Source organism: Lissotriton helveticus, chromosome 3_2, assembly GCF_964261635.1.
Source record: "Lissotriton helveticus chromosome 3_2, aLisHel1.1, whole genome shotgun sequence".
NCBI lineage: Eukaryota > Metazoa > Chordata > Amphibia > Caudata > Salamandridae > Lissotriton > Lissotriton helveticus.
Genome location: NC_136062.1, coordinates 368,976,748 through 368,990,881, shown reverse-complemented (window position 1 = coordinate 368,990,881; position 14,134 = coordinate 368,976,748). Strand labels below are relative to the sequence as shown.

Below are 14,134 nucleotides of genomic sequence, written 5' to 3'. Positions count from 1 at the left end.
TTATTTCAACAATTTAATTGAAATTTTCTTGCAAGATTAGGGTTGAGTGGAAGCCTAGAAAGACGTTTTAAAATAATTACTTTTAGGTTTTAGAGAGTGAATTCCTGAAAAAAAATGTACTTGTTTTTATAAAAAAAACATGAGAGTGTGTTACTGCAAAAATGTTGATTTAAATTTAGTTTTAAGTTTAGGGTGATTGCATTATTTCAACATTTTTATAAAAAAAAATGTGAGTGTGTTACTGCAAAAATGTTGTTTTATATTTAGTTTTAGGGTAAGGGTGATTGTATTATTTCAACAATTTAATTGAAATTTTCTTGCAAGATTAGGGAGAGTGGAAGCCCAGAAAGACGTTTTTAAAAAATTACTTTTAGGTTTTAGAGAGTGGATTCCTGAAAAAACAAATGTACTTGTTTTATAAAAAAAAAATGGGTGTGTTACTGCAAACATTTTGATTTAATTTTAGTTTTAGGTTAAGGGATTATTATTATTATTATTATTATTATTATTATTATTATTATTATTATTATTATTGTTATGGCATTATTTCAACAAGGTAAGTGAAAATTTCTTGCAAGATTAAGGACAGTGGATGCCTAGAATGAAATTGTTTAAAAATTAGTTTAATTTTCAAAGAGTTGATTTCTGGAGAAAAAAAATTACTTGTTTTATAAAAAAAAAATGTGAGTGTGTTACTGCAAAAATGTTGATTTAAATTTAGTTTTAGGTTAAGGGTGATTGCATTATTTCAACAATTTAATTGAAATTTTCTTGCAAGATTAGGGTTGAGTGGAAGCCTAGAAAGACGGTTTAAAAAAATTACTTTTAGGTTTTAGTGAGTGCATTCCTGAAAAAAAAATGTACTTGTTTTATAAAAAAAATTTGAGTGTGTTACTGCAAAAATGTTGATTTAAATTTAGTTTTAGGTTAAGGGTGATTGCATTATTTCAACAATTTTATAAAAAAAAATGTGAGTGTGTTACTGCGAAAATGTTGATTTAAATTTAGTTTTAGGTTAAGGGTGATTGCATTATTTCAACTATTTTATAAAAAAAATGTGAGTGTGTTACTGCAAAAATGTTGATTTAAATTTAGTTTTAGGTTAAGGGTGATTGCATTATTTCAACAATTTAATTGAAATTTTCTTGCAAGGTTTGGGAGAGTGGAAGACTTGAATGACGTTTTAAAAAAAGAGTTACTTTTAGATTTCAGAGAGTGAATTGCTGAAAAGAAAATGTACTTGTTTTATAAAAAAAAATGTGAGTGTGTTACTGCAAAAATGGTGATTTAAATTTAGTTTTAGGTTAAGGGTGATTGCATTATTTCAACAATTTAATTGAAATTTTCCTGCAAGATTAGGGAGAGTGGAAGCCTAGAAAGACGTTTTGAAAAAATTACTTTTAGGTTTTAGAGAGTGGATTCCTGAAAAAAAAATTTACTTGTTTTAAAAAAAAAATGGGTGTGTTACTGCAAAACATTTGATTTAAATCTAGTTTTAGGTTAAGGGATTATTTTTATTATTATTATTATTATTATTATTATTATTATTATTATTATTATTATTAATATTATTATTTTATTATTAAGGCATTATTTCAATGAGGTAATTGAACATTTCTTGCAAGATTAAGGACAGTGGATGCCTAGAATGAAATTGATAAAAAATTAGTTTAATTTTCAGAGAGTTGATTTCTGAAAAAAAAAATTACTTGGTTAATAAAAAAAAACTGTGAGTGTGTTACTGCAAAAATGTTGATTTAAATTTAGTTTTAGGTTAAGGGATTATTTTTATTATTATTATTATTATTATTATTATTATTAATGTTATTATATTATTAAGGCATTATTTCAACAAGGTAATTGAATATGTCTTGCAAGATTAAGGACAATGGTTGCCTAGAATGAAATTGATAAAAAATTAGTTTAATTTTCAGAGAGTTGATTTCTGGAGAAAAAAAAATGTACTTGTTTTATATAAAAAAATGTGAGTGTGTTACTGCAAAAATGTTGATGTAAATTTAGTTTTAGGTTAAGGGTGATTGCACTATTTCAACAATGTTATAAAAAAAAATGTGAGTGTGTTACTTCAAAAATGTTGATTTAAATTTGGTTCTAGGTTAAGGGTGATTGCATTATTTCAGCAATTTAATTGAAATTTTCTTGCAACATTAGGGTCGAGTGGAAACCTAGAAAGACATTTTAAAAAAATTACTTTTAGGTTTTAGAGAGTGGATTCCTGAAAAAAAATGTACTTGTTTTATAAAAAAATGTGAGTGTGTTACTGCAAAAAAAATTATTTAAATTTAGTTTTAGGTTAAGGGTGATTGCACTATTTCAACAATTTTATAAAAAAAATGTGAGTGTGTTACTGCAAAAATGTTGATTTAAATTTAGTTTTAGGTTAAGGGTGATTGCATTATTTCAACAATTTAATTGAAATTTTCTTGTAAGATTAGGGAGAGTGGAAGACTTGAATGACGTTTTAAAAAAATGAGTTACTTTTAGATTTCAGAGGGTGGATTGCTGAAATTTTTTTTTACTTGTTTTATAAAAAAAAATGTGAGTTGGTTACTGCAAAAATGTTGATTTAATTTTTGTTTTAGGTTAAGGGTGATTGCATTATTTCAACAATTTAATTGAAATTTTCTTGCAAGATTAAGGAGAGTGGAAGCCTAGAAAGACGTTTAAAAAAAATTACTTTTAGGTTTTAGAGAGTGGATTCCTGAAAAAAAAAATGTACTTGTTTTATAAAAAAAAAATGGGTGTGTTACTGCAAAAATTTTGATTTAAATGTAGTTTTAGGTTAAGGGATTATTTTTATTATTATTATTATGATTATTATTATTATTATTATTATTACTATTATTATTATTATTATTATTATCATTTTTATTATTATTATTATTATTTTATTATTAAGGCATTATTTCAATGAGGTAATTGAAAATTTCTTGCAAGATTAAGGACAGTGGATGACTAGAATGAAATTGATAAAAAATTAGTTTAATTTTCAGAGAGTTGATTTCAGAAAAAAAAAATGTACTTGTTTTATAAAAAAAACTGTGAGTGTGTTACTGCAAAAATGTTGATTTAAATTTAGTTTTAGGTTAAGGGATTATTTTTATTATTATTATTATTATTATTATTATTATTATTTTTATTATTATTATTATTAATGTTATTTTATTATTAAGGCATTATTTCAACAAGGTAATTGAAAATGTCTTGCAAGATTAAGGACAGTGGATGCCTAGAATGAAATTGATTAAAAATTAGTTTAATTTTCAGAGAGTTGATTTCTGGAAAAAAAACATGTACATGTTTTATAAAGAAAAATGTGAGTGTGTTACTGCAAAAATGTTGATTTAAATTTAGTGTTAGGTTAAGGGTGATTGCATTATTTCAATAATTTTATTTAAAAAAAATGTGAGTGTGTTACTGCAAAAATGTTGATGTAAATTTAGGTTTAGGTTAAGGGTGATTGCATTATTTCAACAATTTAATTGAAATTTTCTTGCAAGATTAGGGTTGAGTGGAAGCCTAGAAAGACGTTTAAAAAAAATTACTTTTAGGTTTTAGAGAGTGAATTCCTGAAAAAAAATGTACTTGTTTTATAAAAAAAAACATGAGAGTGTGTTACTGCAAAAATGTTGATTTAAATTTAGTTTTAAGTTTAGGGTGATTGCATTATTTCAACATTTTTATAAAAAAAAATGTGAGTGTGTTACTGCAAAAATGTTGTTTTAAATTAAGTTTTAGGGTAAGGGTGATTGCATTATTTCAACAATTTAATTGAAATTTTCTTGCAAGATTAGGGAGAGTGGAAGCCCAGAAAGACGTTTTTAAAAAATTACTTTTAGGTTTTAGAGAGTGGATTCCTGAAAAAACAAATGTACTAGTTTTATAAAAAAGAATGGGTGTGTTACTGCAAACATTTTGATTTAATTTTAGTTTTAGGTTAAGGGATTATTATTATTATTATTATTATTATTATTATTATTATTGTTATGGCATTATTTCAACAAGGTAAGTGAAAATTTCTTGCAAGATTAAGGACAGCGGATGCCTAGAATGAAGTTGTTTAAAAATTCGTTTAATTTTCAAAGAGTTGATTTCTGGAGAAAAAAAATTACTTGTTTTATAAAAAAAAATGTGAGTGTGTTACTGCAAAAATGTTGATTTCAATTTAGTTTTAGGTTAAGGGTGATTGCATTATTTCAATAATTTTATTTAAAAAAATGTGAGTGTGTTACTGCAAAAATGTTGATTTAAATTTAGTTTTAGGTTAAGGGATTATTTTTATTATTATTATTATTATTATTATTATTATTATTATTATTATTATTATTATTATTATTAATATTATTATTTTATTATTAAGGCATTATTTCAACAAGGTAATTGGAAATTTCTTGCAAGATTAAGGACAGTGGATGCCTAGAATTAAATTGCTTAAAAATTAGTTTAATTTTCAGAGAGTTGATTTCTGGAAAAAAAATGTACTTGTTTTATAAAAAAAAATGTGGGTGTGTTACTGCAAACATGTTGATTTAAATTTAGTTTTAGGTTAAGGGATTATTTTTAATATTATTATTATTATTATTATTAATAATATTAATAGTATTATTATTATTATTTTTATTTTTATTATTATTATTCTTATTATTATTTTATTATTAAGGCATTATTTCAACAAGGTAAGTGAAAATTTCTTGCAAGATTAAGGACAGTGGATGCCTAGAATGAAATTGTTTAAAAATTAGTTTAATTTTCAGAGAGTTGATTTCTGAAAAAAAAATGTACTTGTTTTATAAAAAAAATGTGAGTGTGTTACTGCCATAATGTTGATTTAAATTTAGTTTTAGGTTAAGGGTGATTGCATTATTTCAATAATTTTATTTAAAAAAATGTGAGTGTGTTACTGCAAAAATGTTGATGTAAATTTAGTTTTAGGTTAAGGGTGATTGCACTATTTCAACAATGTTATAAAAAAAAATGTGAGTGTGTTACTTCAAAAATGTTGATTTAAATTTGGTTCTAGGTTAAGGGTGATTGCATTATTTCAGCAATTTAATTGAAATTTTCTTGCAAGATTAGGGTTGAGTGGAAACCTAGAAAGACATTTAAAAAAATTACTTTTAGGTTTTAGAGAGTGGATTCCTGAAAAAAAACATGTACTTGTTTTATAAAAAAAATGTGAGTGTGTTACTGCAAAAATGTTGATTTAAATTTAGTTTTAGGTTAAGGGTGATTGCATTATTTCAACAATTTTATTTAAAAAAATGTGAGTGTGTTACTGCAAAAATGTTGATTTAAATTTAGTTTTAGGTTAAGGGTGATTGCATTATTTCAACAATTTTATGAAAAAAAATGTGAGTGTGTTACTGCAAAAATGTTGATTTAAATTTAGTTTTAGGGTAAGGGTGATTACATTATTTCTACAATTTTATTAAAAAAAATGTGAGTGTGTTACTGCAAAAATGTTGATTTAAATTTAGTTTTAGGTTAAGGGATTATTTTTATTATTATTATTATTATTATTATTATTATTATTATTATTATTATGTTTATTATTATTATTATTATTATTATTATTATTATTTTATTATTAAGGCATTATTTCAACAAGGTAAGTGAAAATTTCTTGCAAGATTAAGGACAGTGGATGCCTAGAATGAAATTGTTTAAAAATTAGTATAATTTTCAGAGTTGATTTCTGAAAAAAAAAATGTACTTGTTTAATAAAAAAAAATGTGAGTGTGTTACTGCAAAAATGTTGTTTTAAATTTAGTTTTAGGGTAAGGGTGATTGTATTATTTCAACAATTTAATTGAAATTTTCTTGCAAGATTAGGGAGAGTGGAAGCCCAGAAAGACGTTTTTAAAAAATTACTTTTAGGTTTTAGAGAGTGGATTCCTGAAAAAACAAATGTACTAGTTTTATAAAAAAGAATGGGTGTGTTACTGCAAACATTTTGATTTCATTTTAGTTTTAGGTTAAGGGATTATTATTATTATTATTATTATTATTATTATTATTATTATTATTGTTATGGCATTATTTCAACAAGGTAAGTGAAAATTTCTTGCAAGATTAAGGACAGCGGATGCCTAGAATGAAGTTGTTTAAAAATGCGTTCAATTTTCAAAGAGTTGATTTCTGGAGAAAAAAAATTACTTGTTTTATAAAAAAAAATGTGAGTGTGTTACTGCAAAAATGTTGATTTCAATTTAGTTTTAGGTTAAGGGTGATTGCATTATTTCAATAATTTTATTTAAAAAAATGTGAGTGTGTTACTGCAAAAATGTTGATTTAAATTTAGTTTTAGGTTAAGGGATTATTTTTATTATTATTATTATTATTATTATTATTATTATTATTATTATTATTATTAATATTATTATTAGTTTATTATTAAGGCATTATTTCAACAAGGTAATTGAAAATTTCTTGCAAGATTAAGGACAGTGGATGCCTAGAATTAAATTGCTTAAAAATTAGTTTAATTTTCAGAGAGTTGATTTCTGAAAAAAAAATGTACTTGTTTTATAAAAAAAAATGTGGGTGTGTTACTGCAAACATGTTGATTTAAATTTAGTTTTAGGTTAAGGGATTATTTTTAATATTATTATTATTATTATTATTAATATTAATAGTATTATTATTATTATTTTTATTTTTATTATTATTATTCTTATTATTATTTTATTATTAAGGCATTATTTCAACAAGGTAAGTGAAAATTTCTTGCAAGATTAAGGACAGTGGATGCCTAGAATGAAATTGTTTAAAAATTAGTTTAATTTTCAGAGAGTTGATTTCTGAAAAAAAAATGTACTTGTTTTATAAAAAAAATGTGAGTGTGTTACTGCCAAAATGTTGATTTAAATTTAGTTTTAGGTTAAGGGTGATTGCATTATTTCAATAATTTTATTTAAAAAAATGTGAGTGTGTTACTGCAAAAATGTTGATGTAAATTTAGTTTTAGGTTAAGGGTGATTGCACTATTTCAACAATGTTATAAAAAAAAATGTGAGTGTGTTACTTCAAAAATGTTGATTTAAATTTGGTTCTAGGTTAAGGGTGATTGCATTATTTCAGCAATTTAATTGAAATTTTCTTGCAAGATTAGGGTTGAGTGGAAACCTAGAAAGACATTTAAAAAAAATTACTTTTAGGTTTTAGAGAGTGGATTCCTGAAAAAAAATGTACTTGTTTTATAAAAAAATGTGAGTGTGTTACTGCAAAAATGTTGATTTAAATTTAGTTTTAGGTTAAGGGTGATTGCATTATTTCAACAATTTTATAAAAAAAATGTGAGTGTGTTACTGCAAAAATATTGATTTAAATTTAGTTTTAGGTTAAGGGTGACTGCATTATTTCAACAATTTAATTGAAATTTTCCTGCAAGATTAGGGAGAGTGGAAGCCTAGAAAGACGTTTTTAAAAAATTACTTTTAGGTTTTAGAGAGTGGATTCCTGAAAAAAAAATGTACTTGTTTTAAAAAAAAAAATGGGTGTGTTACTGCAAAAAATTTGATTTAAATCTAGTTTTAGGTTAAGGGATTATTTTTATTATTATTATTATTATTATTATTATTATTATTATTATTAATATTATTATTTTATTATTAAGGCATTATTTCAATGAGGTAATTGAAAATTTCTTGCAAGATTAAGGACAGTGGATGCCTAGAATGAAATTGATAAAAAATTAGTTTAATTTTCAGAGAGTTGATTTCTGAAGAAAAAAAAATTACTTGGTTTATAAAAAAAAAACTGTGAGTGTGTTACTGCAAAAATGTTGATTTAAATTTAGTTTTAGGTTAAGGGTGATTACATTATTTCAACAATTTTATAAAAAATAAATGCGAGTGTGTTACTGCAAAAATGTTGATTTAAATTTAGTTTTAGGTTAAGGGACTATTTTTATTATTATTATTATTATTATTATTATTATTATTATTATTATTATTATTATTATTATTAGTTTATTATTAAGGCATTATTTCAACAAGGTAATTGAAAATTTCTTGCAAGATTAAGGACAGTGGATGCCTAGAATGAAATTGTTTAAAAATTAGTTTAATTTTCAGAGAGTTGATTTCAGAAAAAAAAAATTACTTGGTTTATAAAAAAAAACTGTGAGTGTGTTACTGCAAAAATGTTGATTTAAATGTAGTTTTAGGTTAAGGGTGATTACATTATTTCAACAATTTTATAAAAAATAAATGCGAGTGTGTTACTGCAAAAATGTTGATTTAAATTTAGTTTTAGGTTAAGGGACTATTTATTATTATTATTATTATTATTATTATTATTATTATTATTATTATTATTATTATTAGTTTATTATTAAGGCATTATTTCAACAAGGTAATTGAAAATTTCTTGCAAGATTAAGGACAGTGGATGCCTAGAATGAAATTGTTTAAAAATTAGTTTAATTTTCAGAGAGTTGATTTCAGAAAAAAAAATGTACTTGTTTTATAAAAAAAAAAATGAGAGTGTGTTACTGCCAAAATGTTGATTTAAATTTAGTTTTAGGTTAAGGGTGATTGCATTATTTCAATAATTTTATTTAAAAAAATGTGAGTGTGTTACTGCAAAAATGTTGATGTAAATTTAGTTTTAGGTTAAGGGTAATTGCACTATTTCAACAATGTTATAAAAAAAAATGTGAGTGTGTTACTTCAAAAATGTTGATTTAAATTTGGTTCTAGGTTAAGGGTGATTGCATTATTTCAGCAATTTAATTGAAATTTTCTTGCAAGATTAGGGTTGAGTGGAAACCTAGAAAGACATTTTAAAAAAATTACTTTGAGGTTTTAGAGAGTGGATTCCTGAAAAAAATTTTACTTGTTTTATAAAAAAAATGTGAGTGTGTTACTGCAAAAATGTTGATTTAAATTTAGTTTTAGGTTAAGGGTAATTGCATTATTTCAACAATTTTATAAAAAAAATGTGAGTGTGTTACTGCAAAATGTTGATTTAAATTTAGTTTTAGGTTAAGGGTGACTGCATTATTTCAACAATTTAATTGAAATTTTCCTGCAAGATTAGGGAGAGTGGAAGCCTAGAAAGACGTTTTTAAAAAATTACTTTTAGGTTTTAGAGAGTGGATTCCTGAAAAAAAAATGTACTTGTTTTAAAAAAAAAAAAATGGGTGTGTTACTGCAAAAAATTTGATTTAAATCTAGTTTTAGGTTAAGGGATTATTTTTATTATTATTATTATTATTATTATTATTATTATTAATATTATTATTTTATTATTAAGGCATTATTTCAATGAGGTAATTGAAAATTTCTTGCAAGATTAAGGACAGTGGATGCCTAGAATGAAATTGATAAAAAATTAGTTTAATTTTCAGAGAGTTGATTTCTGAAAAAAAAAAATTACTTGGTTTATAAAAAAAAACTGTGAGTGTGTTACTGCAAAAATGTTGATTTAAATTTAGTTTTAGGTTAAGGGATTATTTTTATTCTTATTCTTATTATTATTTTTATTATTCTTATTATTATTATTATTATTAATGTTATTTTATTATTAAGGCATTATTTCAACAAGGTAATTGAATATGTCTTGCAAGATTAAGGACAATGGATGCCTAGAATGAAATTGATAAAAAATGTGTTTAATTTTCAGAGAGTTGATTTCTGGAAAAAAAAATGTACTTGTTTTATAAAAAAAATGTGAGTGTGTTACTGCAAAAATGTTGATTTAAATTTAGTTTTAGGTTAAGGGTGATTACATTATTTCAACAATTTTATAAAAAATAAATGTGAGTGTGTTACTGCAAAAATGTTGATTTAAATTTAGTTTTAGGTTAAGGGATTATTTTTATTATTATTATTATTATTATTTTTATTATTATTATTATTATTATTATTATTATTATTATTATTATTATTATTTTATTATTAAGGCATTATTTCAACAAGGTAAGTGAAAATTTCTTGCAAGATTAAGGACAGTGGATGCCTAGAATGAAATTGTTTAAAAATTAGTTTAATTTTCAGAGAGTTGATTTCTGAAAAAAAAATGTACTTGTTTTATAAAAAAAATGTGAGTGTGTTACTGCAAAAATGTTGATTTAAATTTAGTTTTAGGTTAAGGGTAATTGCATTATTTCAACAATTTAATTGAAATTTTCTTGCAAGATTAGGGTTGAGTGGAAGCCTAGAAAGACTTTTAAAAAAATTACTTTTAGGTTTTAGAGAGTGCATTCCTGAAAAAAAATGTACTTGTTTTATAAAAAAAAATGTGAGTGTGTTACTGCAAAAAAGTTGATTTAAGTTTAGTTTTAGGTTAAGGGTTATTGCACTATTTCAACAATTTTATTAAAAAAAATGTGAGTGTGTTACTGCAAAAATGTTGATTTAAATTTAGTTTTAGGTTAAGGGTGATTGCATTTTTTCAACAAGCTAATTGAAATTTTCTTGTAAGATTAGGGAGAGTGGAAGACTTGAATGACGTTTTAAAAAAAGAGTTACTTTTAGATTTCAGAGAGTGGGTTGCTGAAAAAAAAATGTACTTGTTTTATATAAAAAAATGTGAGTTGGTTACTGCAAAAATGTTGATTTAATTTTAGTTTTAGGTTAAGGGTGATTGCATTATTTCAACAATTTAATTGAAATTTTCTTGCAAGATTAGGGAGAGTGGAAGCCTAGAAAGACGTTTTAAAAAAATTACTTTTAGGTTTTAGAGAGTGGATTCCTGAAAAAAAAAATGTACTTGTTTAATAAAAAAATATGTGAGTGTGTTACTGCAAAAATGTTGATTTCAATTTAGTTTTAGGTTAAGGGTGATTGCATTATTTCAATAATTGCATTAAAAAAATGTGAGTGTGTTACTGCAAAAATGTTGATTTAAATTTAGTTTTAGGTTAAGGGTGATTGCATTTTTTCAACAATCTAATTGAAATTTTCTTGTAAGATTAGGGAGAGTGGAAGACTTGAATGACGTTTAAAAAAAAGAGTTACTTTTCGATTTCAGAGAGTGGGTTGCTGAAAAAAAAATGTACTTGTTTTATATAAAAAAATGTGAGTTGGTTACTGCAAAAATGTTGATTTAATTTTAGTTTTAGGTTAAGGGTGATTGCATTATTTCAACAATTTAATTGAAATTTTCTTGCAAGATTAGGGAGAGTGGAAGCCTAGAAAGTCGTTTTAAAAAAAAAACTTTTAGGTTTTAGAGAGTGGATTCCTGAAAAGAAAAATGTACTTGTTTTATAAAAAAAAATGGGTGTGTTACTGCAAAAATTTTGATTTAAATTTAGTTTTAGGTTAAGGGATTATTTTTATTATTTTTATTATTATTATTATTTTTATTATTATTATTATTATTTTATTATTAAGGCATTATTTCAATGAGGTAATTGAAAATGTCTTGCAAGATTAAGGACAGTGGATGCCTAGAATGAAATTGATAAAAAATTAGTTTAATTGTCAGAGAGTTGATTTCTGAAAAAAAAATGTACTTGTTTTATAAAAAAAAACTGTGAGTGTGTTACTGCAAATATGTTGATTTAAATTTAGTTTTAGGTTAAGGGATTATTTTTATAATTATTATTATTATTATTATTATTATTTTTATTATTATTATTATTAATGTTATTTTATTATTAAGGCATTATATCAACAAGGTAATTGAAAATGTCTTGCAAGATTAAGGACAGTGGATGCCTAGAATGAAATTGATTAAAAATTAGTTTAATTTTCAGAGAGTTGATTTCTGGAAAAAAAATGTACATGTTTTATAAAAAAAAATGTGAGTGTGTTACTGCAAAAATGTTGATTTAAATTTAGTGTTAGGTTAAGGGTGATTGCATTATTTCAATAATTTTATTTAAAAAAATGTGAGTGTGTTACTGCAAAAATGTTGATGTAAATTTAGGTTTAGGTTAAGGGTGATTGCACTATTTCAACAATTTTATAAAAAAAAGATGTGAGTGTGTTACTGCAAAAATGTTGATTTAAATTTAGTTTTAGGTTAAGGGTGATTGCATTATTTCAACAATTTAATTGAAATTTTCTTGCAAGATTAGGGTTGAGTGGAAGCCTAGAAAGACGTTTTAAAAAAATTACTTTTAGGTTTTAGAGAGTGGATTCCTGAATAAAAACATGTACTTGTTTTATAAAAAAAATGTGAGTGTGTTACTGCAAAAATGTTGATTTAAATTTAGTTTTAGGTTAAGGGTGATTGCATTATTTCAACAATTTTATGAAAAAAAATGTGAGTGTGTTACTGCAAAAATGTTGATTTAAATTTAGTTTTAGGTTAAGGGTGATTGCATTATTTCAACAATTTACTTGAAATTTTCTTGCAAGATTAGGGAGAGTGGAAGCCTAGAAAGACGATTTTAAAAAATTACTTTTAGGTTTTAGAGAGTGAATTCCTGAAAAAAAATGTACTTGTTTTATAAAAAAAACATGAGAGTGTGTTACTGCAAAAATGTTGATTTAAATTTAGTTTTAAGTTTAGGGTGATTGCATTATTTCAACATTTTTATAAAAAAAAATGTAAGTGTGTTACTGCAAAAATGTTGTTTTAAATTTAGTTTTAGGGTAAGGGTGATTGTATTATTTCAACAATTTAATTGAAATTTTCTTGCAAGATTAGGGAGAGTGGAAGCCCAGAAAGACGTTTTAAAAAAAATACTTTTAGGTTTTAGAGAGTGGATTCCTGAAAAAACAAATGTTCTTGTTTTATAAAAACAAAATGGGTGTGTTACTGCAAAAATTTTGATTTACTTTTAGTTTTAGGTTAAGGGATTATTATTATTATTATTATTATTATTATTATAATTATTATTATTGTTATGGCATTATTTCAACAAGGTAAGTGAAAATTTCTTGCAAGATTTAGGACAGTGGATGCCTAGAATGAAATTGTTTCAAAATTAGTTTAATTTTCAAAGAGTTGATTTCTGGAGAAAAAAAATTAATTGTTTTATAAAAAAATATGTGAGTGTGTTACTGCAAAAATGTTGATTTAAATTTAGTTTTAGGTTAAGGGTGATTTCATTATTTCAACAATTTTATAAAAAAAATGTGAGTGTGTTACTGCAAAAATGTTGATTTAAATTTAGTTTTAGGTTAAGGGTGATTGCATTATTTCAACAATTTAATTGAAATTTTCCTGCAAGATTAGGGAGAGTGGATGCCTAGAAAGACGTTTTTTAAAAACTTATTTTTAGATTCTAGAGAGTGGATTCCTGAAAAAAAATGTACTTGTTTTATAAAAAAAATGTGAGTGTGTTACTGCAAAAATGTTGATTTAAATTTAGTTTTTGGTTAAGGGTGATTGCATTATTTCAACAATTTAATAGAAATTTTCTTGCAAGATTGGGGAGAGTGGAAGCCTAGAAAGACGTTTTAAAAAAATTACTTTTAGGTTTTAGAGAGGGGATTCCTGAAAAAAAATGCACTTGAATGACGTTTTAAAAAAAGTTACTTTTAGATTTCAGAGAGTGGATTCCTGAAAAAATGTTTTACTTGTTTTATAAAAAAAAATGTGAGTGTGTTACTGCAAAAATGTTGATTTATATTTAGTTTTAAGTTAACGGTGATTGCCAGTCCAGTAATACTTTATTCGGTTACAAATATAACCATAAAAGCTTAAAACATAATATTACATTTACATAAAAATAAAATTACAAAGATTTCATATATTTCAAATACAAAAGCCCAATTCCCCTGTCACAAACTCTGCAAAACATTCAGGCTAATGGACAGTATAAAAACAAAAAGAATAAATGAAGTTCATAATAGGTTGGAATCTACATATTAATAATGTCAGTGTCTATACAATTTAATCCATCAGGGTTAAACCCGAGAGTAAGTGAAAATGATTTGAAGTGGGGATGATGTAACCACTCGAAGCGAGGGCACTTCTGCTCGTCAAACAATTGCTCTCAGGTCTTTGACTTGGTAGTGGAACGTATGACGTTCTAGGGTAGAAATCACTTAGGCCCCAGATAGATATAGGGCCATCCCCTATTTGTGGCTGCCATGATTGGAGATGTGGGACGACGTGTTTATTTCTAAATCTTACCAGTACCAAATCACCAGCTATATCTTTTGACAGAGGTATAGAATCTTTGTTTGGCCCTGCTTTAGGGTAGGCACTC

The 14,134-nt window shown here is 24.3% G+C and overlaps 1 protein-coding gene across 1 annotated transcript in view; it reads left to right on the top strand.

Moving 5' to 3' along the window:
- Positions 1-13,871, top strand: part of LOC144826161 (uncharacterized) — a 197,153-nt gene extending 183,282 nt beyond the window's left edge. The window contains exon 3 of the mRNA XM_078684554.1: positions 13,828-13,871. Coding sequence (XP_078540680.1) covers positions 13,828-13,871 — 44 coding nt within the window. The remainder of the gene's footprint in view (positions 1-13,827) is intronic.
- Positions 13,872-14,134: the final 263 nt, after the last annotated feature.